Source organism: Stegodyphus dumicola, chromosome 4, assembly GCF_044657685.1.
Source record: "Stegodyphus dumicola isolate Sdum_Otavi_A_Nest chromosome 4, ASM4465768v1".
Taxonomy (NCBI): Eukaryota; Metazoa; Arthropoda; class Arachnida; order Araneae; family Eresidae; genus Stegodyphus; species Stegodyphus dumicola.
Window position 1 is genome coordinate 13,853,222 of NC_140771.1, and position 27,435 is coordinate 13,880,656.

The window sequence follows — 27,435 nt, forward strand, 5'->3', positions numbered from 1 at the left end:
TGTTAATGCTTGTATTTTAGTAAGAAATGTGAAACTCTATCTGTTTAAATATTCGACTGGTATTCCACAGTTCGTGTTTCATCGCTACTCTGCTTATAAATAAAAGAAAATATTGAAATTACTTTTTACTTATTATATATGATATTTTCTTCAAAGTTCTCACTTTCTGAGTAATTGCACGATTTCTCGAGAAAACAGAAATAAACAATTTTACATATTCTCGAAAAAGAATCCTGAGGAAGAAGCTTGGAGCTGGAATATAAAGCGATGTTTTCTCATAACAATGACGTCAGGCAAACCATACTTATCTTAACGCGGCGCCTAAACCACTAAAAAAATCCTGCATAGACCTTTCAAAACATTTAGACCATATAACTTTAATATCTGCCTTATGTGGATTACTAAATGTAGTACTTGTATTTTTCGTGGAGCACTTTTAATACTTCAAGTTGCCTACTGGTGAGCCTATTTATATGTAAGCACTTTTTTGTCTCGCTTCGAAAAATGCAGAGTTATCGGGTATGGGATACCGAATTTTATTCGAGACGACACTTAATTAACTTTTCAAAATGTAGTACAATGCGTTGTTCTATCTTTCGATCTCTGTCGTTTCCTTCTGCCTGCTTTCAGATTACATACTTCTAAAATCCTCTGGATCTACTTTAACGGTAACTTCAAAGTCAAATCTATTATTTCTGTATGTTGATTAATTTTATTAGATAATTAACAAACAATTCAGTGGTTTTTACTTCAAATTACATATTCGTTTAAATAGATACTGAATTAATACGAGTGCAATTACATAGATTAATATTAACATATGTTATTAATTATTCCTACGAGGAAACCTAATAGAAATTATTTCTAGAATATAACTTGTTCATAATGTCACATAAATTAAATCTGTGCGTCAGATGTATGCGTTTTGGTTTCAGTTCTCCAAAATTATGTACAATACTGTTTTAATGAAGCGAATTAAGGTTGCAAAGCTATCAAAAATTTATATTGCAGATTGTGTTATTTTGTTTTTCCATCTAAAACCGCAGCACTGAAACAAACGTCAGTTCTAAAGTATTTTAGATGTTAACTATATTTAGCGAAACTTGCAGGTAAGTTACGTATTGTTGTTTTGATACAGTGGATAAAGTGTTTACACAGTTGGTTCCGCATGTGAAGAACGTGTCATTGAACCTGCCTAAGAAACATGCTTCTTAAAGTGACGTCTTTTGAATTTGTAACTCATTCTCTAGAATTTTTCCCCCCATTTTCTTTTACAGTGTTATAAATATTCAGAAGCTCCATGGGGAAAACAATATATTTTTCTATCTTCATAAAATGCAAAATTCTCCAACGCCCGGGGGGGGATGAAATCCTCTTACCACTAAGACATCTAATGAGTTGGGTTTTCGAGTGCCTCTCATTTCCTAACATCTACAAATAGTCAGGCGGAAATCTTGATGAAGAATATCATATTAAAAAGAAAGGGAAGGGGAGAAAATTGAGAAGTTTAAGCCAAGTTTTTGTTGTCTTTCGGGCAGTGTTATAAAAAAATGTTGTTGCTTGTTTATAATATTGTTACGAATTTTGTACATAGACAGATGATTTTAGTGCAATTATATGTGAAATTGTTGTAGTTTTTTGTGTAATGTAACGCGAAAAATCTAAAGAGAGAAGCTATGCCTGAAAAGTAAGAATACAGGGACAAATCCATTAAACATTGAGTAAATGGGTATCTCGGTAATTTAGCGAGATATCGCCAAGCTGACAACGGTTTCGGCGACTTATTTTGTCGCCAGATTTGGTGATAAATCGCCAGAAGTAGACAAACATGGCAACATTTTGGTCCGGTCCCTGTATCCCCGTAATATGTGTTGTAATTGAATAAATATAATTGATCACTATATTAGCTGCAACCGTAATTCGACTCTCGCATTGCGTTGAAACAGAAAGTGCTAGAAATGTCTCTGCAGCCGGTTGAAAACTGTTGTTGCGAATTATTAGTTCAGCGTGAGATCAAAGATATTTCCGGGTTAGCTTTCTTTTTAGATGCGCGTTGCATTGCATTGCGTTCTTATTAGTTTGAATGGTAACTACTGATTGTACTGTGTGATACTGTGAACACGTGCACGGATATTTCTGTGGAAAATTCCAGAACTCTGAAATACATCTTTTGATAAAAATAAATTTTAGTAATCTGTAATCGGATTTGTGTGCATTCGGTCTATTACGAACCCGTACGCAGGGAACAATATTATTTTTTATAGGATAGCAGGCTGTACTATAAACAAATATTTCAAGCATACATAAATATATAAATTAATTATATAATTGTAATATGCCATATTGCTTCGTGTATCCTAACATGTTCTAAAAACCATACTTGTCATGTTAGCACCTTATTGCAGTAAACCCTTGTGTTTTCTCCTCTATTTCGAACCCTTAAACCGTAGACATTTCAAGGAAACCCGATGATATAACTTCATTATTGACTGCTTACTTTTTGTATAATAGAAAGTTTCTTCCGCCATAAATTAGAGTTATTATGCTGTTTACTTTATGTAGCAAAGAGATTCACTGCGTTTAAAATTGTGATTCTTTCTGAAAGTCGTGAGTTTTTCGTTGTTTCTCAAAACGTAGTTTGAAACGTTTTCTGTGGGATGGTGCGCAGATTAGCAAGAGTTCGGTATTGTACCCTTAACTTTTACCTTTAAAATATGTATAGTTTTAACCTCAGAGTATGATACCGAGACCATTTTATTATCTTCGAGGTACCCATATCTCATACGCCCACCAGCGGCCGAGCGGTAAAGTCGCTGAACACTGTAGTTCGGTCCGAGGTTCGAGTCCCGCGAACGGGCTGGCTGCATGGGTGTTTTCGTGGTTTTCCCCATGTATAACGTGTATACGAGCCAGTTTTCCTTAGAAAGACCTCCACGAAGGCATCCCTTCCCTTAGGCAGATAGCCCTAGTGTGCTTTGCCATAATCTCAATAAACCAAACCAAACCAACCCATATCTCATACATGGTAGAATGTCTTAACAAGCCTTGCGCCGCTCTTTAAAGGCGCAACTCAAAAATGTAGGTGTCGTATGTTAGGGCAATTATTATTTTGATTTTTGACTATAAAAATCCTTATAAAATTTAAAAAAATGGTGACGAAATAAATTTAGTTCAATTAAAGAAACTCGAAGCAGTGGAAATTCTAACTATAATGCAAACAAATATAGCTGAATTGAAAAATTGTATATACGTTTAAAACAAAATTGCGTAGGGAACTCTATGTTTCCTTAAAAGGGCCCCAAAGGTGGCTAGCACCGGAAATCGTCGGGAATCTGGGCCAGATGGGTACCGTCTGTTTTCATCCTACCGTCACTTCCATATCGTGTCATATTCCTAGTATCCGTACATACTCATTAGCTGAAAGAAAAAAAAAGAAGATACTGAATTTATTTCTGACAGAGAAGTTGTATCAAAGGATGGAAAGAATTGCAACAAGGATGACTTATTCACCGACTATCTAGTCTGTTCCTTCATCTTTCATAGCTATTGTTTTAGAGCTGTAAAATCTCTATCTATTGTTTTCAAGTGTGCTTCCGTAGATTCGCAATTACTCCCCCCCCAAAGGTAAAAGGTGGATATCTGAAACGAATGTCTATCTGTTTTTAGTACTACAGAAATTAAACAGTAACAACTCGGTAGATTTGCGACAAACTATTTCAAGCGGATAACTCTCAAAGTATTACTTTTAAGCAATACTGTGACGTTACAATAAACACGAAATAAAAAAACTAACATAATTAGGCGTAATTTTCCTCTCCAAGACTGTGAGTTTAATATTAGCTTTTTAATCCTTTTAAGTTTATTTATTAATAAATTATTTAAATTATTCTGTTTTTATAAATAAATTATATAAGAAAAACTTTTAAGTTACATGATTTTTGTTGAAGTAGAATGTTTAAAAAAATGTAGTCATTATAATAAATTTGCTTATACGCGAACTAAAAATAAAACGACGAATGTGAGGCTGCTAGCAATGACGGATTTTAAATCTAAACTAGCGGGCAAGCCCGCCAGCTGAGCGGGCTGAAGCCCACTGTTATTGGCCTTTATTCGCAAGTTGGACAGCCCGTTCGCCGGAATCGAAAGTTGGAGCGAACTACCAGTGTTCAGCGGTTTTGCGCTTGCTGCTCCCGCTTTATTCACATATGCATCCTGAAGACACTGCATACACGATACACATGCCGAAAATCACGAAAACACTCATGCAGCCAGCCCGCTCGCCGGAATTCGAAAGTTGGACCGAACTACCAGTGTTCAGCGGTTTTTCGTGGGCTGCGCCCGCTTTGGTCACATATGCATTCAGAAAATACTGCTTACTAGATACGCATGCGGAAAATCACGAAAAAACCCATGGAGCCAGCCCATACGATTGGATTCGAAATTTGGTCCGAACTACCAGTGTTCTCCACCCACTTTATTCACGTATGCATCCACAAGATACTTCATAAACGTTACACATCCGGAAAATCACGAAAACATTCATACAGGCAGCCCATTACCTGGTATTCGAAAGTTTGACCAAACTACCAGTGTTCAACGGTTTTGTGCGGGCTGCGTCTGCCTTATTCATAAATGAATCCATACGGTACTGCATATACATTACACATGAGTAAAATCACGTGAACACCCATGGTGGCGGCCTGTTCGTCTGGATTCGAAAATTGGACTGAACTGCCAGCGTTCAGCGGTTTTGGGCGGGCTGCGCCCGCTTCATTCGCTTATGCATACAGGACATACCGCATACACAATACACATGACTAAAATCACGAAAAAATCTATGGAGGCATTCCGTTCAGCGGGATTCCAAAGTTGGACCGAACTACCAGTGTACATCGATTTTACCTGGGCTGCTCCCGCCTTATTAACATATGCATGCATAAGATACTGCATACACGTTACACATGCAGAAAATCACGAAAATACTCATGCAGCCAGCCCGTGTTCGCCGGTATTCGAAAGTTGGACCAAACTACCAGTGTTCACATGTTTTGATCGGGCTGCGCCCGCTTTATCCACGTATGCATCCAGAAGATACTGCATACACTATACACAACCGGAAAATCACGAAAACACCCATGCAGCCAGCCCGTTCGCCGGGATTTGAAACTTGACCTAACTACCAGTGTTTACTGACTTCACCGCTCACCCGCTAAATGGGCCGTTGTAGAAAGTGTAATCGCGTAAATTTTCGCATTTATTATTCAAACAGTAGATTCGTTATTAAAATTCTTTTTACTTTATAAACTTCAATATGATCACACGCAAAACTGTATCAATATATACATTAATGAAATTAATAATTCATAATTAATTATAATAAGAAAGGTTTTCCTATACCATCTCCAAGAAAAAACATATTCAATTTAAATCCCTGAACGAAAAGAATTTTTTTTTTTTTTAGTGAAAATTTAAATTAGTAGTTTACATAGTAATTTCAGCTTCTTCTTTAAATGTCTGCATAGAAAATTTTTTGAAATAACGTGGGAATTATCCTAACCTGAAATAAAAAAAAAATTGCATAAAGCAGCTGTTTATTTAAAATACTGTAGAACTTCAAGAACGTCAGCATTTAAATTTAATGTAATATAACAACTTTTACACAATATCGATAAAAGAAATAACGTGGCAATAACATATCGTGGTAATTATCCTAACCTGAAATAAAAAAAATTGCAAAAAGCAGCTATTTTATTTAAAATACCTATATTAACAAAATATTTTCAAACTACAGTGAGATAACTTGCAATCGCGTGCTTTGTTTAACCTCAGAATATAACCTTGGTTTTTATCTGCGGCGATTCAAGAAACTCTTGCAATCGGAAAAATGAGCGCGAAAATTAGCGTATTCAGTTTTTAATTAATATCTCAGCTAATTAAAGTCGTACGAAGATGAAAATGGTATCAGTGGATTAAGAGAATTTTTTGCAATCCGGCAATAGCTGTCTCGAATTCCAAATCAGCGCCGTTCCAAAGTTATTTGGAAAAAAAAGAATTTGACACGTGACCTTTTAACCAACACAAATCTCGAGCGGAAGCAATTGTGCCCCCCCCGGCGCTTTCGAAAAAGCAATTTTATCTCAGCTAATTCCGAGACTGTTGCCACTCCGAAAAATGAAATAGCGTTTCCGCAGTTTTTAATTAATAACTCCGCCGATTATTGTCGTAAGAAGATGGGACCGGTATCGATAGATTCGTTGATTTTTTTGGAATCCGGTGATATGCGTTTCGAATTCTAACTCGGCGCCGTTCCGTAGTTATTCGAGAAAAACGAATTTGGCACTTGGCCAAATCCCTAAAACAGGGAAAACCCGACAAAAAGTGCAAAACGTAGGGAAATGTAGGGAGAAAATCAGTTTTTAATTAATATCTCGGCTAATTAAAGTCGCACGAAGATGCCGATGGTCAATACGGCGAGCCACGGGAATTCTGAATCCAACGGTACCTTCCACTAAGCTCTTAATACTGCTCGTAGATGGAAGAAAAATAATTGTCGCTTCTGAACGCAGGAATTAGCGTAGCAGCAAAGCTAAAAAAATTCGAACTAACAGTTAGGTCCAGTGATCTTGGCACCACTTTCAAACAGGTGACAGGTGACAGCAGGGCCGGACACAAGGACGGCTTTCAAAGACTAATCGGGTATAGTCCGGGACCCGCTCCATCTAGAGCATAACATGTTTACAACATAAAATACCTACAGTTGCATTACCTAACGACAGGAGAGCATTGCATGGCGAGATAATATAGCTCAGCACAGACATAACATGGCATAGCATTCGACGGGACATAGTATAGAATACAGTCATTGCATAGTGACATAACATATTTACAACAGTGTATTGTAACTTACAGGACAGGTGGATGTAGTATAGCAACATAACATAGTTAAGCTTAGATACGACATAGCGACATAACATATTGTGGTTACATATTTACAACATACAATTCGCAGTGTGGCATGACCTATGCTACAAGTGGACATTGCATGATGACATATCATAAGCTTAGCCTAGACGTAACATGACACAGCATTAACATTGCACCATCATGTGACATAGCATAGAATAAGGATTACATATTTACAGCATTAAATACACAACATAACTTAACTACATGAAAGGTGGGTATAGCGTAGCGACATACCATAGCATCTCATAGACATAATATACATAGTAAAGCGACATAACATATTGACATCACAGATTTACTACATAAAATACACAGCGTCATATAGCCAGCACGACATACAGAACATAGCCTTGCATATGAACAGCTTGATCATTTACAATTCATAAATCCAAAATGGATTTGTGCTGTGTAAAGAGTCCCGTGTTTCGTATCCTATTTGGGAGGTTCGCGTTCAGAAACCTGCATACAGCATAATGCCATGATGCCAGTGTGGTAGCGATCCATCTTTTAGAATGTAATTATCTCTCTCTCTCTCTGGTGTAAGTTCAGGAATCAACCAGTCGCATAACCATGTTAAATAATTTTCATCTGCAATTGTTTGTTTCTGGAAGAAGAACGGACCGTACAACCTGTGGCACAGTGGTTTTGCCCATTTGTAACGTGTATACGAAGTCCTCCATGAAGGCATATCCCTCCCTTTAGGCAGGTAGCCCTCGTGTGCTTTGCCATAATTGAGTAATCCAATCCAATTTGATACAGCACAAAGCACGTGCGTTTTGGGAGAGTCACGTTCTATATTTAGATTGGCACATGGATGCTTCGCTTCCCAGATCCTGACATTATGTCCATTTACCTTTCCATTTAAATGGAAGGTCGCTGAAAATTCTCTTCATCAGAAGAGTTTCTTCGCACTCCATTAAAGTTTGGATAGTTTCGCAAAACTTAAATCGCTTTCTTTTCTTGTGGCTACAATTTGTGAACTAGCTGCAGCCGGTACGGGGGGGGGAATTCCGGACGCTTGTTTAAGGTATTGCTTACTGTTGTTTGTGGTACTAGTAACTTTCTGCTAGCTAAGTTGACTTCTTCAGGCTGCGTACAGAAGCTTCTTTCACGCGCTTCACAATTAGATTAAAATTAATAACATAAATGGTTAGATAGACTCAAGTTTCATAACCCTTGTCAATGAACTTGCGACGAACGTATGCCCCCTTCGTCGCACGGAGAATATCAAGTCGATAATTCAATTTCACGCCAGGTACCGGCAAGCATGTCGGCATTCACAGAGGCTATTGCGATTGTAATTCTTCTGGCTTTTAGGTCATCAATGTTCGACACTCTCCTTCTGTAAACGTTGTCCTTTACAAGTTCACAAAGGAAAAAGTCCATAACATTGTAATAGTTGCCAAAAACAAAAGAGAGAAAAATGCAATTAATAAGCAGACGATATTTAGAAAAGTACAGATATTTAGACTGGAAAATGAAAGTAAAGATAGTCTAACCTGAAAAGGAAACTATATAAGTTATTCCATCAATAAATGCCGTAAATTTGTTTATATCTTCATTATTTGATGAGTTATTAAACTTCAAAATGGGTCCTGGACTGGACAAAATGGGTCCTGGACCCATATTTTGTATGCAAATTATAATTTTATAATAATTTACTCATATAAATTCTGATAAATCCAAATGTGTACGGAATTTTTTTTTTTAAAGCGGGAATTTTTTTTGATAAAATTAGAATGTTCTACTGACTACCTTACTCGTCTCCTTCGAAAGCAATTTTTTTAATATGTTTTACTACAGTTTATGTGTATTTTTAAAATACAATTAATTAAAATTCGCTTAATTTTTTTATTAGTGCTAATAAACTAAAAGGGAAAAAAGTATATTTGTTTTTAGGTTCGGTGTTATTTAAAAGTTCATTTAACTGTTCTCATTCATTCAACGAATTCCCCCCCCCCCCCCCGCTATATGTAACTAACCCACAAAGCGGAGTTTCTGCCTTTAATTTCTCATGGGCAGTAAGACTTTGTAGACAGATATTTAGTTCATTTAGTCTTGAAAATACATTTCAAAGATAAATGATGTAAAATCTTGTTTGTTCCGTCTAATAACGAGAAGACATTTTTGCAAATCTAGGGGAACCACAGTTTGAGAAACGCTGAGCTATTGCATTATTTTACAAAATCAATAAACAGCAAGCGTCGAAAAATAAACATCTCTTTTTCCCATGTTTATAAGATTTCTCTTCCAATATAAGTAAGAAAATTTGTGTTCTGGCGGAACAGGTTTACTGGCGCTGAACAGAATAACTGTGACCGCTTACGTAAAATAACTCGTTGTTTCCGGTGGAAGTTGGAATAACATACACGTGCTAGATAAAGCAAGAGAAAAAAGAAAGGAATTCGCTGTTACGCATTGTCTGCTGTCACCTTGAAAATTCCTTTCTTAGAGCAGAGTTACATCAAAGTGGGAGAATGTGTAATGAGTCCTTCCAGTTGCGAATGCACTTCCTGTATTTGAATTTATATTGCCGATATTTGATTATTCGCCCTCCAGTGCTTAAAGCAGTTAATTTCAATCGGTATGCATCGGCGTACCGATTGCAAAGTAGGTCCACAGGTGTGACCTGTGTATTTGGGAAAGATTGAAAAGATATGTAAGGAAAAGAGGAGACAGAATAATCAGCGAGATAATTTCTTAAAAAAATACACTTCATCCGTAAGGAGGGGGGGGGGGGGAGGAAAGTCTGAAAGCTTTCAGATTTTATATTACGCCCAAAGGGTCTCTCTCTCTCTTTTTTTTTTTTCTTTTGTGTGTGTTACCTTTACTTATTAAATATGTTTTTCGCACTGAAACCATAAAATTCAACAGCAGTATCACAAAATAATTTAAAAAGAGCATATCTTAAGAACTTCCGATACACAGCTCGTACGCAGGAGATAATTCAATTTTTTTTTTTTTTTTTTTTTTTTTTTTCGTGCAGTGTTGCCATTGCTCGCTTTGAGCTTTGAAATCGTTGAGTTTGTTAATCAAAAATTAGTAAACCTTTTACAAATATGAAATAGATAATAAAACGCATTCCAAATTTGGGCTTCCAGATGCGAATATTCGAGTGGAGGACTACGCTATTCAAAATTTGATGTCTCTAGTACTGTTGTTTTATCACAGTGCGAAAAATATACGTACGTTAAGGCAGATTATAAATTATTCAATTTCTTTAATATAATGCAGGGCTCTAATATTTGGTGGCAACACTCTGAAAAGTGAAACGCCGTTTATAGTGAACCAACGCAAAATGCCAAAACGAAACTAATAATTGCCCCTTTGGACTAATAATTCTTTTTATAGTCAAAATTATGCTAGGGAATAGTCCAACATAACGGCATCACCGAACACGGGTTTCTTTTCTTACAAGGGGGGGGGAACACCTTTATTTATTTACATTAAAATTTTGTCTTTTGCTACTTATGTTTACTGTAAATAGAAAAAAATATAACGTATGCATTAGAAATTATAATCTAACACTACTTTAAGCCGTACAAAAATTACTTTTATAGTACGTATGATTTCATTAATGATTTTCTGGTTTTCCCCATGTGTAACATGTATACAAGCCAGTTTTCCTTAGAAAGTTCTCCACGAAGGCATCCCTCCCCTTAGGCAGATAGCCCTAGTGTGCTTTGCCGTATTCTCAATACACCAATACACACCATTAATGATTTTCTTTTTCTTTCATTCAATTGAGAAGCAAAGTTCCGAAGAGGGGGTTAGAAGAAAAGAAACAAGTTTTGAAGGGCAGTCATGGAGTAATTGTTTTTGATAAGTAGCGAAAAAAATCTTGAAACTTATTACAACATTTAAAATTTTAGTTATTATAGTTTTAAAGCCTAGCTTAACATTTGTTTTTAAAATAATGGATTGGATTATTTAATAATAGCAAAGGGAGGGATGCCTTCGTGGAGGACTTTCTAAGAAAACTGGCTTGTATACACGTTACACATGGGGAAAACCACGAAAACGCCCATGCAGCCAGCTTCTTCGCGGGATTCGAACCTCGGACCGAACTACCAGTGTTCAGCGTTTTTACCGTTTGGCCGCTGGTGGGCCGTTTTTAAAATAATGTCGTTATACTTTAAACAAACTGATGATGTACTTTGATAAATTTTGAGCCTTATTTACTGTAGCATGTGTTGAAAAAAACATATTCTTCGACTCAGAAGTTAAACACTATTACTATATCTCCTCCCTATCACATTATTTTGTTCCGCTCACTTTTAACGATTATGTTCAGCAGCAAAAGATATAAAATTAATAAAACCTCGGTGAAATCTTGCTTAATATATCCAAAATGCTCACGCAATATTTTTGCTTGCCGATTGATGCTCTCATTATCTTACTATATAATATTTCTATATAGATATTGTAAATTTAGGTTCCATTGTTACAAAATGCCCAGCTGCGGTAAGATACCTTCCCCGCAAAGCGGGGTTAGGATTGCCAGAAAGTTCTAGGGTTGCCAGATTTGGCGCGAAGTCTCCTATTTGGCGACAGAATTGGCTATAGGCCATATACGGAGCGAGAGCAGTGTAGAGCGCATTCTTCGCGGGTTTCCTCGGGATTCTCCAAAAACGAATGGGGACAGTGTCCTAACTTCATGAAGTGTTAACCAGAATTAAAACTATCGTCATCGGTGATTGACGTTTTATTTTACAGCGATTTTTTTGGAGAATTTCTCCCCCTAAACCTGTTTGTAACATGTTTGAACTTTACATAAGTTTTCTTCACCCCCTTTTCTGCTTATATACGCGTTTTGAATTGTGGGTAAATTTTTGAAGAAGAAATTAACTGGACACCAGACGACTTCCTTTTACGGCCTACTAAATTATGCACAGTTTTTGCTGCGTTTCGTTTAAACTTATTTCCTCGAATTTCATTAGATATATATTTCTCGTTGAATGAATTTGGTTCTCACTTCGCGGCAAGGCGTACATACATAAAAACTCAAAACATAAAAACATACGTAAAATACATAAAAACTCAAAACATCTTCGTTAAAAGTTGTAAAATACAGAATAACATAAAATACCAAATAGAGTTAAAAACAGCTTACGAAAACATTTTTATAATTGAAATTAGAGTTTTTACGCTTAAACAAGCAATTCGGCCAACATGCAGAAAGACCAAATTTTCGGTGCAGAACTTTTGGTCCCACTGAGCAAAAAGAAGTTGCTGGAGAAACTGATTACTAAGAATTTCAAATGTAGACAAATAGCGATCTCGTTAGGCTTAGCCATTTAAAGTTTTAAATTATTGATAATTCTACAACTATTGCATGCAGATTAACTAAAGGCATAAAAAATCTTAATTGGAATATAAGAACGACATGATTCAATCAGTTTTAAAGCAAAAAAAATTGCAATTTATCAACATATAAAAATTTAAAAAAAAACAAAGCTCACCGAGCCGCGTAACACAGTGGCATAAATATATATATAGAGAGAGAAAGAGGGGTTTGGTGCGGGAGTTCCATATACAAAATTTCGAAGTTTTTTTTTTTTTTTTTTTTTTTTAAGTTATGCGAGATGCATATGTACGTACAGTCGCTCCCCCCCAAAAAAAACCACCTCTTCTTAACCCATTTTCCAGTCTGTTTTTTTGGGGGGGAAGAAGAGTCCTTTATTCTGTCCGTACGTACAGATGTCACGCAAAAACCTCGTTTGAAATGGATTCGAAAACGGTCAAAATGAATATTTTCGTTAAAATATTATACCCGAAATTTTTCGCGATTACAGTAGTTCCTTTACCTGGTACGAGAAACGCGCTCTCGGCTTATACCTGTATCGGCTTATAAATATTTAAAAAAAAAAAAAAAAAAAAAAACCACTATCAGCGATTGTCAACTGGTGGTGCGCAGGAGGGTAATATCAAAGAAACAAGGTATTTTTAACTATTCAGTTCAAAAATCTCGTGAAGAAAGAGATTGATAGAAATTTCCTGCGATCGAATTCCAACTGAAGATTTCAAAAATAACACATTAACTTTTGGCTGAATAGAAAAAAAGAATTTAAAAGCATATCAAATTAAATTTTTATTGCCTTTTTGCACAACCTACTTGTGTGAACAAAGATTTTCTTCCATATTTTGTTTGAAAAATAAATACAGAACAAAATTAAAAGGGGATCTTAATTTGGATCTTAAAAATTTGGGCCACACGTAAAGTAATTGGCCAAATTTCGCACTAAATTTTAGAATTTAAGTATTGTAACTTAAATTTTGATAATTAAAATGGTAACTAGTTTTTAATCTAACAGTTTTTATGTGTGCATATTTAATACAACTAGTGAATAAGTTGTGCAAAGGGGAAAAATATATTTTTTACATATTTCTGTTGAGAATTTGAAGAATAATCATTATAAAATATATTGGACGGTACTAAAGTTTTTCAGTTTTTGTTTAGGTGGTTTTCCCCATGTGTAACGTGTATACGAGCCCGTTTCCCGTAGAAAGTCCTCAACGAAAGCATCCCTCCCCTTAGGCAGATAGCCCTAGTGTGCTTTATGCCATAATTAAAAAAGCCAAGCCAAAGCCAGTTTTTGTTTAGATGGTACGTGTTAATCAAAATGCTGAGAACCGCTGGGTTAGATAGTAATCTATTTTGCGTTTTAATAATTGTTTTAAAAACGGTGGATATGTAAATATTTAGAGATTTTCATAATACGGAAAAATTTTTAATATAAAAAAGAACTATGCTGTGGTTTATTTTGATGAAATTCTTAGTTCCTTTACCTGGTACGAGGATCGCACTCTCGGCTTATATTCGAAATAAACAGTATTTATTATTTTCTAAAATAGGTTAGATGGTAATTTATTTCGCGTTTTAATAATTGCTTTAAAAATAGTAGATGTAAATATTTAGAGTTTTTCTTAATACGCAAAAACATTTTAATTTAAAAAAGACCAATGTTGTTTATTTTGATAAAATTCCTAGTTCTTTTACCTGGTACCAGAAACGCACTCTCGACTTATACCTGGATCGGCTTATTAGAAATAAACAGTATATATACTCATGTCCAATAAATTAAGGATAATTCGGAGTCACGCGGAAATCGAACTCTAAAATAAATATATCACCTGTAAAATCACTACACACACCTTCAAGAATCATATGCAAATTTCAGGAAGTAACCAGATGACACCAATGGTACGTCACAATGACGAGAGTGTAAGAGAGGGATATATAAGGAATACAGGCAAAGAAGTAAAATTGTTCGCAGGCGCTTTATAAGCATTTCAGTGCAATAACCGAATAGTTATGACACAAAGGACGCATTTGGATGTTTTTTTACGTGGTAGAATTATCGGCCGTCTGGAATGTGAGCGTACCCAACTGGAAGTATCAGACAAACTTGGAATTTCCCAGAGTGTCATCTCCAGGCTTTGGCAACGATTCCAAGATGATGGTAATGTGAGTAGACGTTACAGCACAGGTCGCCCCAGAGTTACAACGCCGAATGAGGCCCGATATTCGGCAGTTACCGCCAAAAGAAACAGGCGAAGCACAGCCTCAGACCTGTCTCGTCAGCTCTCTTCAGCCACTAGTACAACAATTTCAAGGCAGACCGTGTACAGACGCTTAGGGCAGATTGGTCTATATGCTCGTAGACCTGTCAGGTGCGTTCCACTTATTGCAACTCACTGTCGCCTGCGGTTAGCCTGGAGTAGAGAGCATGCATTGTGGACACCGCAACAGTGGGCTTGTGTGATGTTTTCCGACGAGTCCAGGTTTAGCTTGCAGTCTGATTCTCGCCGGACTTTCATATGGAGAGCTCCAGGTACCCGTTACCACCAAGAAAACATCATTGAACGATACCGTTTCGGGGTGCAGGAGTGCTCGTTTGGAGTGGAATTATTCTGGGTTCCAGAACTGACCTGCATGTTCAAATTGGAAGCAGATCTATCGGAACGTCATTCTGGAACAACATGTACGTTTGTTTCGGGGCGCCACGGGCTCATAATTTGTGTTTATGGATGACAACGCCCGTCCTCACCATGCAAACATCGTAAGCGAATGCCTTCAATCGGAGGATATCACCCGTATGGACTGGCCAGCATTCTCACCGGACTTGAAACCAACAGAGCATGTGTGGGACATGCTTGGCCGACGAGTTGCAGCCCCTCAACCTCTTCCTACATGTCTACCGGAACTTCGGAGAGCATTGCATTTTGAGTGGTGTAATATCCCCCAAGATCAGATCGATAATTTGATACTCAGCATGCCTAGGCGTTGTACGGACTGTATTGCATCGTCTGGGAGACATACAATGTATTAACAATCATACCAACCATGTAATATTGTTTTTTTGTAAATAGGTTTTTTTTTTTTTTTTTTTTTTTTTTTGTTTTTGTAATTTGCTCCAGGGAGAAAAAGTCGCTAGTTTTTTTAATAATATCAAACATATAGCTTCTTTTTTTTTTTTGCTGTTTACCTTTTGTTTAATAAATAAGCTTTAAAAATAAGTCAAATTTGTTTTGCTTCTAACTCTTCCTTTGCCTGATTTTGCATTATCCTTAATTTATGGACATGAGTGTATTATTTTCTAAAATAGGTTAGATGGTAATTTATTTCTCGTTTCAATAATTATTTTAAAAGCAGTGGATGAAATGTTTAGAAATTTTCTTAATACGCAAAATATTAATTTAAAAAAGACCAATGTTGTGGTTTATTTTGATAAAATTCCTAATGTAACCTATGTTGAAGGGGCTGTGAAGAAACACGTGTTTAACAGGGAGATTTGAGTTGTTTATTAAAATTGCTCGATCTTTGATCATAAATCATTTCAGTGTGATGAAAGATGTTTGGAAGAAAGATGCTTCTGCGTTCGTGATGAAGTGATAAGAGTTGCTATATTCTCTGCATTAACTGATTTTTAGATTTCAGCAGTGCTTCAGCAACAAATTTAAAACGATGACCTCACGTCTGCATGTGCGGTTCTGTTTTTATTCATTTATAAATTTTTTCTGTTTCCGTTATAGTCGGGTATTTTTAATATTTCATTCTGCGCGAGTTGCTCAAATTCCATCGGCCGTTTCACTTTCTCATTACTGAGACGTTGCCCCAGATATATCATACAGCGTAGACCGATATTGCATTCGCTGGGAAGGGGGTAGAAAAAACAAAGTACCAAACTTTACACAGGAAATTGAATCCGCACCGGCATTTCATCCTGCGTTAACCACTTGAGTCCGAGAGATCCGAAAGACTTTTCTGGTTAAGTTAGAGTTATTGAGGAATTTTTATCGAAATTTAACATTTTTATCTTACTTTATTTTTCCAGTATTTGAATTTTAATGAAAATAATTTTATTTCTTTAATTTTCTCATATTATAACAAGCAGAGTTTAAATTGCGCCGCAGCCCACCGGAGCCCTGCTTCGGTACTTCTTAGTTTTTGGGATAAATCATAATTCTACGCGGAGCACACCGGAGCCCTAAGTCAGAAGGCTTCGTCGCTTCTTTTATGTAACTGAGAAACAATTTCATTAGAAATTTTATTTTTTTGCAATAAAATTATATTACAAATCGTTTATTTAATTTAAATTTATCTCTTTACATTTTATTTAATTTTAATGATTTAATCACCTTAATCTTTAATTATTTAATTATTTAAATAATATTAATTAATTTAATAATGATCATTAAGTAAATAATAATTGACTAATATTAATTAAATGATAAAATAATATTATGTTTTTTTTTTAAAATTTTTTTTTGTAATTATGTGTATATATGTAATAACATATCCTATAAATAAATTTTACACAGTCATCGCATATAATTTAATAACATGCCGCATACCAATAATGTTTATGTATGACGCCAATATGAGTATGTGTAATATTGTATGTAAGATTTCAATAGCGTGTCAACATATGTTATTTGACGAATATATTCATAAATCTGATTAACAGAAAAGCAATTATTTACCGTCTATAGAACCTTACTATACTTTATTTACTTCGCAAGTCATTTGTTATAAAAGGTTTTATCTTTTCAAAAAACTGGCTAAATTCCCTGTTCGAACTTAATTTAGTTTGTGTTAAATAGTAATGGATTGTATATATTTTTTATGCGAGTTAAAAGAATTTTTTTGCATTAATATAGTAATGATAATAATAATCAAAATAAATTAAGATGCTTGATATATGGTATTTGAATAAAGTTAAATTTATTATTTTATTTTACTTAAGCAAGGACCGGTTGTATGTTTAGACGATTGAAAAGCAAGCTAGTTATTTTTTTAAATGAAAGAATAGAATTTTTCTTTTTAATTTTATTATTTTTTTAAAGATAAATGAAAATATTCTTTCGCATATATTGCAATAAACATGAAAATAAAATAAATATTTTTAATTTTATTACTTTTTTAAAAAATAAATCAAGATAAATGAAAAAAATTCTTTTGCATATATTGCAATAAACATGAAAATAAAATAAAATTAAATTAAAAATCCCCACATTCCGGTATCCGAATTTTCCGATTATCCGGATAGGCAGTGGTCTTAGTTACTGCGCATGTTTTGGAATCCTACGTATTTTGCAGCATTCATCGAAGGAAATGCGATGAAAAAATATTTGTCTACACTAATGTAATATAATTTTTATGTGTTCGTTTATTTTCAAAACGGTTACAGGAAATGAAAAGCTTAAGCGAAATCTCTTGTCAGCTGGTATTTTATGTTACGTTGGTTCCCCTCTCCCCGCTGATATTCAAACTACTTGAGTTATCAACAAGCTTGTCCATCAGTATTTGAGTACTTTTCTAATTCGTTATGATTTACTGCTATCCTTATCTTGAAGAAAGCTAAGAATGGGCGAAAAGTGCACGTCACTGCAATTCGCGGGTGAAGGTTGAGGCGCCAACTTTTTTTTTTTATGCGCCTGGTATTCTTCTCTTTCGTATCAGTGTGTTACAGTGATAATTTCTAAAATTTGCCTGTCCTTTTATGGCACTGATTGTATGGTTAAGTTTCGAAAATAGGCAACGACTTGCTAAAACAGAGAGAAGAAAATGTCTTGTCTGAAAGTCATCTGTTGATGCTTTATGATGCATTCAGTGTAAATCACAATTCTGCGAGCATATTTATAGTTAAACCACAGCAGTATAGTTAGTTGCGTTATAATAAAAGGAGCTTTTACAACGTAAAAAGCTAATTATAAGCATATAGTGGAAAAGAGAAGTAACTACGATCAGCGTAACAAAATGTGCATGCAGAAAACTATAATCATTATATGATGAGGGCGCTGTTATTCATCATTATGGTTGAAATGATCACTTTTTCTTTACAACCATGATGTCATATGAGTCATTACATTATATGTCTAAAGCACTAATGAATTCTAGAGCGTGAGTCATGAGAAGTATTATATAAGAAATATTCTTTGGCATGCGTTTTATTAAATTTATCATGTCGAGCAGGGATTTATAATGAATTGTTCTTTTTCTCAGATTTTTAAGCTTAACAGTTTAAATTTTTTTTTTTTTGTACCTTTAATAGCAGTAACATACAATAATAAATAAATTGATAGTGTAACTACGGTATACTTGATGTAATTAATGAAAGAATTCGTGTCGTATATCAATAAAATACACTTATAAACAAACAGTTCTAGCCGTTAAAGGTTTATATCAGTTAAGCTGCGAATAGCATGTAACATAAAAATAAAATAGATTTCAACACTAGAACTCGTAATACGTAGAGAACTTCTAAATTTAGAACTCTTGTTCAGGATAGAATTTTTCAGAAGGAAACTATCGAAAATCTTAAAGTGTTGACTAACTTTCTAATAAACATATTCTAGCAGAGGCTGATATTTCTACTATAACATTAAGTTGATATTGAATTAAAAATTGCGAAATCTAGGTAAACAAAATCAAAGAGAGAACCAAACAAAGGGTTTTCTTCAGAAAAGTAACCACTGCGTAAAATGGTCGAAGGCGGACTCATCGGTGAATATTTTGACTTTGATGATGATGATTGGTAGCTCAAATGATGGTATCGCAAATGATAGACAGTTGTGATCTGCACATCACAAAAGTATGCTATTGCTGAAAGATTATGCACAAATTCTATTCGGTCGACTTGTTGTAATGAAAGAATTTCAAAATGGTGACAACGTAAATGAAAGCTGTTGATTATTTTTTTGCGAATAACAGGTAGATCGTCAGTGCAGGATTTATTTATAAGCTACACAAGCTATAGCTTAGCCCCTCCAAAATATAATATAAATATAGTATTAAAATATAATAAAACAGATTTATAAAGGGACCCATGTCTCAAATAGCTCAGGGCCTTATCAAGTCTAAATCCGGCTCTGTAGATCATGTACTTTCAAACATCATCTTAATTGTGGCATAATTTCTGGAGAAGTAATCCTACTGAAGCACTTAAAAGTATCGCGACTACTGCACCCACTTTTCAATAGTTTTATATGTATGTTGCACATATTTTGCAACATAATTACAACTTTACAGATGCCGATAAAAAGAGGCGGCAGATTACATACTATTTGCTAGACAAAGGTAAATCCGAGAAGAGGAAGATTGTGAGGTGTTGATTTCTTTCTCCGCGGACTACTGCCGCGTTACTATTGATCTGAAGAAAGTTTTGGTTTGAATATTACTTGTACTCGGGGAAAATAAATAAATAAATAAATAAAAATAAAATATAAGTCTAGACTTTGGTGTTAATTTTTAGGAAATACAGTTGTAATACAAGTGATAACAAACAGTTACCAACTCGACATTAGTATTCTGACGTAAACGTACCATTTTGTCTGTTATTTTACGTTTAAAAATTTTTCATAAAGAAATATTTCGTACATTTTACTTCTTATTCGCACGTACTATTTTAATTTTTGTGTTTACATATTTTTATAATTTACAAACTGGCTGTGGATAAACACCATTTCGGCTAAGAAAATTTAAATCATTATTAATTACTTGATAGTACTGCGGCTTTATGCTCATTTTAAAGACAGTTACATATTTTATTTTTCTCCTTATTTTCCCCTTATATTAAAACTCTAGTACGTGCTGCAATTGAGATCAGTGCAGATAAATAACTCGGACGTTTTGTTAAGGGGGGAGGAAGAGGTTACGTTGCGAATTTTATGTCCGCAGATGGGGATAGTCAGTCTTGAAACCTTTCAATCTTACGGAATATTCATAACAGCAGATTTGCTTTAAAAAATCGGATATTGAAATAAGCTGTTCCTTCCCCTTTCCCTGAGTGACTTCTCCCTTACATGTGTTCGGCTTCTATGGATTAAACTTATGTATAAGGCTTTATTTCGTCATTGGTGATTCAGAAATTAGGTGTCTCTCAATGGTAGAGTTTTATGTTAATTGGGAAAAAAGGAAAATTAATCTTTGAGCTTATATAGTGTATTTTTCTCTTTTTCTGTATAGATTTCGTAATTTTAAAGGAACTTTTGGTACTTTTCCGTTTTGCCGGCGCAAACGATAAAGTCACCAATAATGGTACAACTGATGCCAAACGGAATATCTTCGCTGGTAACCTTTTACGCTTCATTTTGAAAACAAGTCGCAGCCATTTCTTATCAGATTGATTGTTTCTTTCAATACTGGCATACAACTACATAGAATTTTTACAAAAGATAGTTCAATTTTATATCCCAAGACTATTTGCGGTAATTAAGTCAATTAGGATGCAATCACACCGCTCAGCCGAAGGCGAAAATACAGAAAAGGCAAAATTAAGGGTTAAATTCATCAATTCTAATGAGAATGCACTAGCGAAGTAAAGCACTGCGGTTTTACATATTTCTGGGCCTACCAGCAGCCGAGCGGTAACGTCTCTGAACACTGGTAGTTCGGTCCGAGGTTCGAATCCCGCGAACCGGCTGGCTGCTTGGGCGTTTTCGTGGTTTTCCCCATGTGTAACGTGTATACGAGCCAGTTTCCCTTAGAAAGTCCTCCACGAAGGAATGCCTCCCTTAAGGCAGATAGCCCTCGAGTACTTTGCCGTAATCTAATAAAACCAAACTAAACCAAAACCATAATTTCTGAGTAAGCTATTCGTACGAATTGAAATAATTCTTTCATTTAAACTTGTATTCCAAATTAAGATTTAACTTGAAATTAATGTAGATAATTACTGAGAGAATTATATTTTTTAGCGTAGTTTACGTGAGATGAGATCACTTTGGGTCACGTGATAGGAAACAGCGAATCAGGATTTGAACCATGAAAGCATAGTAAATTCTTAAATTAATGTCTTTTTACAAATTTATTGTCTTTATTTATTGGCTTTTTACAAAATTTTAAATCATATTAAGATGTTTATGCCTTCAAAATAAAAAAATCTTAGAACAAAAATTTTTTTATGTGAATACTGTATGCTGTCGCCAATAAAGTCTTCTTGGCGAGATTTGCGCCGGCGAAACGGAAAAGTGTCGAACTGGTATAGTGGGATTATTCTTATGGAATACAAATTAAACTACCATAAGTTTTTAAATCACAGCTGTACATCGCTTATTGGCGGGTTAGTAACTAGAGCATTGTCCAAAACTGTAAGTCATGGAAGCAGGTACCTGTTTTAAAAGTTTCGCGCAGACAAAGTGATTAGTGTTATTTAGGTATACTGAAAGCTTATTTGAAATTACGTTAAATAACCGAATCATATTGTGTAAATAGTCAAGTAACCTGAATTATGCGTTATAAAATGATTTTAAATCGGTTTGGATTTCTGTTGAAATGGCGTCACAGCGCAGCCGTTGGTTTGGTTTGATTTATTTGACTATGCAAAGCACGCGAAGGCTATCTGCCTAAGAGGAGGGATGCATTCGTGGAAGATTTTCCGAAGGAAATTTCAGCGTTTTAATACCTACCAAACACTCCCGATTTTCGTACAAGAATTTTCCGGTTTGTTATATTTCAATGTTGGCAGCTATACTGTCATGATTTTGAACGCGTATTTGCCTTAAGTACATGGCTATCAATGTTTTTCATCCTTTTATGGAACATAAAAACCCTGAAGAGTAATTAAAAAAAGAGAGATAACAAATTGGGAGAAGTTATCAAAATTCGATCTACTCCCACAAAAAATTTATCTTCATTATCTTCAATCTTTTCATTGCTCAGTAGCGTATATAAATAAACAAAAGCCTTTCTTGTTTATTAACTGTGGTGTAATTTGTTAACAGGTTTCCGTCTGAAAAATTAAGATTACTCAAATAATTCCTTTTTATCAAGATTACATAAAATTTTCCCAATATATCTGACAATTGTTCGCGTACTCTCCCCCCCCCTCCGCTAGGATGTAATCTTAACTCCGATATATATTTACTGATGTCTTGCATATCCCTAAGATGTAGACTCATTATTTACAGTGTCGGGACACTGACATGTACCTAAAAGTAGATCTTGTTCATTATTTTCTTGAAAACACTTTAAAAGTAGAAATTCTTTTAATTCTACTTATGCTGATATGAAAGGAAGGTAGAAAATATCGTAGAACTTCTTAGTTAGCTTCTGAAAAATTAAAAAGTATTGGTAAAAAAGGTTCTTGAAAACTTTCTAAAAAACTAAAAGTTAATTTTTATAGATGTCCGTTTGATGTTATTCCAAAAAATTTCAAGAGTGACTCTAAATGACGGGAGCATAGGGAATATGTATTAGGTCATGTATGTACTACAACGGAAGTAGTATAATGGATATATACGGTATACCGAAGATGGTATGAACCCATCAAAATGCTATGGGCTGTTGCCGGATTCTAAAGGGGCTAAATATCAAAAGAAATTCTTTACATTTTATCTTTACATCAGGGTTTCTTGAACTTTTTTCAGTCGTGACCCCTTTTTATCACTGAGATTTTTTCGCAACCCCCTGGACCTCATAATATTTACAAAAATTTTGTGGGACCCCATAAGTATTGCGCAAATTCGACACACGCGTGAGTGAAACCGTCAACTTTTTCACTTGTACTGTAATATACTATTGCAGTTTCAGGTCATTAATTTTAATTTCTAATTTTAAGACATAGAACGCTGTGAAAATTTTAAATAAGTAGCAGACGAAATGACAGCGTCACGTGGAAAGCAAAGAAAATGAACGTTTAGATTATAAAAAGAATGCGTCGAAACGTTTTCGTGATACATTGTGTAAAAATATTTTGTAATTGTAGAATTATTATAATAAGTCAAAGAAATATCAAAACTGCTAAAATTTTTGGCGACTCCCCTGCTGCAGGTCCCGCGACCCACAGTTTAAGAAACCCTGCTTTACATCGTTGATTTATTTTTTACGTTGCGAACAGTATCATCATTACTGAATTCCATTTTAATTTATGGGTACTGTTGAAAGCATCGTGAATAGGAGCCTATATTTTGGGAAATTTGTGGTTGTTGTTGAGACACTTCGTGCAGGTGAGGACTTCAGAATACTACAACTGCCAGAGGACCGTAAGATGCCTCTGATTGTACTTGCATATACGTGAAAAAAAAGAATTTATTTATAAAAAATTGCTCAAAAGAATTTAGGAAACGGATTTGTTACCAGTGCAGAACACACGTACTGTGAAGTTGACAGGTACAGTGTTTGGAAGCCTGTAACAAGTTTAATTTTATTCTTCAGTATATTTTCTTATCACGGCTTGTCTGCATTTATGAAATGAACTTTACTTTTATTATTGCTGCTGCACTGAATTCGTGGAAACAAATGATTATTTAATTTAAATATGACGACACATTTTAGCCTGTGAGTGTATTTAAATTCAAAAGAAATTCTAAAAAATGTAGCATCTGTCTACTTCATCATTAGGGCACTGACTTTTTACCTTTCAGCGCTGGACTCTTGCAACAACCTGCTGCCTTTTTGTAGTAGTCAAAGGATTTTCGAAACTAAATGTTGTGATGAATTCTTTCATGTGCATCAAAGCATTGTTAGCCGCTTTGTTACTGCCGTGGCGATTTTATGGAAATGTTTTATGTAGCGTTGAATCGAGGTCACGTGTGTTTCATAAGCATCTTTGTTACCCACCAGTTTTTATTAAAAGGAATGTAAAAAGTTTTCTGAAAGCAGCCGCAGGATTTAGGTGTTTTTTTTTAAATACCTTCATGTAAAAATTTTTCATAGATTTTTTTTTCGGCTGGAGAGGGGAGGGGGATGAAAATTTCGAAAATTGTTAGAATTTCGTATAATGTCTGCGCAGCGATAAACCTATATTATAAATGGCAACTACTAATTGTCCATATTCAGCTATAGTTTGGGATAGGAATAAAGAACTTGGAATTGAACATAAATTTATATGAAATGCTTAGTTCGCATCTTGTATCTCTCACATTAGATTTCCGTTTCAGTATTTACTCGCGTAAAAGTTTGTGCATCATTTAATACTGAATGGCCATTGCACTTATTTTAATCGAATTTAATTATAGTTAAGTCCGTCGTATTTTATATATTTTTTTCCAACCTGAAGGACGTTATAAATACTGCTTTTACTTAGTTATCTTTGTAGATATATAGCTGATTTTAAAAAACATATCAGCTGCTGTTGACCATGATAAAGTATTCATGTTATATCTGTGCTTCCCATCTGGTTTCGTATATTTTTAACAAATATTTTAAATCATAAATCGTACTGTTCAGTCTGTTGAAATTATGATGCAGTTTTACATATTTATAGAAAAAAAAAAAAAAAAAAAAAAAGGGACCATAATCAATTTCTGTTATTTTTCTTGCAGTGTGATGTGAAGATAAGACGATATTCGAGAGACATGTCACAACGGGAAGATGCTATCAAATTCGAGACAGGTCGTATTAAAGCGCTACAAGAAGAGCGGCTTTACATTCAAAAGAAGACTTTTACCAAATGGATGAATTCTTTTTTGCAAAAAGTAAGTTACTACTATGAGCCTGTAATCAGTTTCAAATAAGTACGTTTCCTAAAAATTTTCGAGTAAATTTTTTTCATCGAATGGTGCTATTAGTGTGTTATGATCAGCGCCATCTGTTGCTAGTAAATGAAATTAATGACCTCTCCATCTCGTCGTGTTTACATCGTTTGAATGGAAATCAGCAGAACGAAACCCAGATTCTGTTTCAAAAAGGAACGATAAAAATATGCATCAGAAGTTTTTTTTTTTTTTTTTAATAAAAAATTGTTTGGTCTGTAACCGTAATGAAAACTGTTGCCTGTGTACTTTTTCCTGTTATAATTATGGCAATAGTCCCCCCCCTTTTTGCGGGAAAATGGGCAAAATTTGCCTAACTGTTTCGGGGAGGGGGAGGAATGTATTCATGACTCAGGTTTTACATCTCCAAAAAATAAAATAAAGCTTAAAAATAAATTAAAAGGAAACCATATATAAAGCAGTAATACAACTAACTACTTCAGAATTAGAATCTATATTATATTAGATGCTTATAAATGTATGCATCCGAGTCAAATTTTGACAATGTTAGCTATGCTGTTACATGAGAACAAGATTTCTAAGTAATCAGAGATTTCGTGCATGAACTCCTATTAAAAGAATAATTTTCTTCATCAACCTCCTTACATTTTTCTGTATAATATTCGGGATACAATATAATCATAATACAAATAATCGCACATAACTAAATTAAAGGTACAATTAGATTAAGAAGATGAGCAAACGTTTTGAAAGTATAGTATATTAGAGTTATGTTTAATTATTTTTTGTATTTTTAATTTTAGAAATAAAGAGGGGTTTTGGAAACCAAAATCACAGATTTTTATTCCACAGAAGTTCAGTTTTAATTAATAGGATGGCTGTACTTCATGGATTGATGCACTTTTTTTAATATTTAGAATGAAATTGCTTAATTGAATTTTTAAATCCTTTAATTTAAAAGTATTTAAGCTGTTTCTTGTTTCCCATTCTAGTTTTGCATTCTTCATTTTTTTAAAAAATTGTGTTGTCTTCTGTTCTTGCTTTTTACTTTTTTATATTGCAGTTATTGTATAAGAAATTCATACATTTAAAAAAAAGTTATTGGTTTAAAAATATATGAAACAATTTTTGGATATCCTCCTTATATCAATAACGAATTGATTATCAATTTTATTAATAATGTTTATATGTTTCATATAATGTAACATGAAAATTCTGAAGAGATGAAGCTCTGTTGGAAAAATAAGGTTACTGGGGAAGTCTGTAATATTGAGGTAGATAGCTAACTCGCCAAGCTGGCGATGATTTCCGCGACTAATTTCTGTCGCCAAATTTGGCGAGAAATCTCTAGCAGTCGCCAAATTTGGCTGTAAAGTTAATAAATATAATCAAACCTGTTTGTTATTATAAAGTTTATTAAAAAATTAAATATCTCCTCCAAATAATAGCTCAAGACAATATTGCAGCAAGAACAGAGTTTTTACTTCCTGGAATCATAGCTGAAAAAAATTTCCGGTACTGCATAATGAAATATCCTAAGAATTGTACAGTCCAAAAGGCATACTAGTGTAAAGTGACCATATTTTCATTGAGAAAAAGCGGGACAAACGGAATGAAATGAGAATTATAATTTAGTTATGAAAGCAGACCAATAATTCAAAAAAAAAAATTTATTATATACATTCATTTACTTGTCTATAAATATACAAAAATATATTTATTATTAACTATTGGTAACTATAAAAATATTTGTAAAAAAACAATAATTTGAATATTATGTTTGTTAATTAATTTAATATTTTATTTTTAAAAAATTATGATTTATTTTCACGGTTATATTTTTTATCCGAGTGAATGCTTTGCAATAGATTCATATTCATTAAAATGTCATGAAATTTTTCACATGAATTGGTCAAATTATATTTTAGGCTTAAGGCAGATTTTAAAGTTTTAATGTTCAACTGCATTTTTTTCAATTGTCCATATTTTATTGATATTAGAAAAAACATGTTCTATTGCTGCATTTGTTCCTGTAAGGGAGAGCGTGTGTTCTACAGTTTTCAAAATATTTTCATAAGGAATTATTATTCTGTTTAAAATAAAGGAATAACTCCATCCATTTTTTGTCTGTTTCCACATTTGCAGACAACCAACATTTAATTTTTTCATCAATAACTTATTTTTTTACTGATGACACCTCATCAAAAAATAATATTTTCCAAAAAATAATATTTAATAAAAAATAATATTTAATAAAAAATAATTTTTTCCAAAAAATAATATTTTCACAAATATTATTTTTTGGAAAAAGGTTACTAGTATATTAAAAAGATTTTTCCACTTATTCCCATAAAATATCCTTTTTTAATGTCACTCAATGAAAGTTTTTGAAATTGAAAACCAGTGAAGTTTTGAAAAGAACTGAACTGTCCATCCTTCAAGATATTCCAAGCAGTTATTATAAAAATTTCTGACTACTTTCAGAAAATCAGGTTGTTTATTATGGCACCTTGTTCTTCCAACCTAGTG

The 27,435-nt window shown here is 34.1% G+C and overlaps 1 protein-coding gene across 3 annotated transcripts in view; it reads left to right on the plus strand.

The window, feature by feature from the left end:
• The window catches only part of kst (spectrin beta chain, non-erythrocytic 5 kst), a 329,664-nt gene that overhangs the window by 150,988 nt on the left and 151,241 nt on the right, over positions 1–27,435 (plus strand). For all 3 annotated transcript variants that reach the window (XM_085814577.1, XM_085814575.1, XM_085814576.1), the window contains one exon: positions 24,736–24,888. In XM_085814577.1, the coding sequence (XP_085670703.1) occupies positions 24,769–24,888 (120 nt within the window). In that variant the 5' untranslated portion in view covers positions 24,736–24,768. The remainder of the gene's footprint in view (positions 1–24,735; positions 24,889–27,435) is intronic.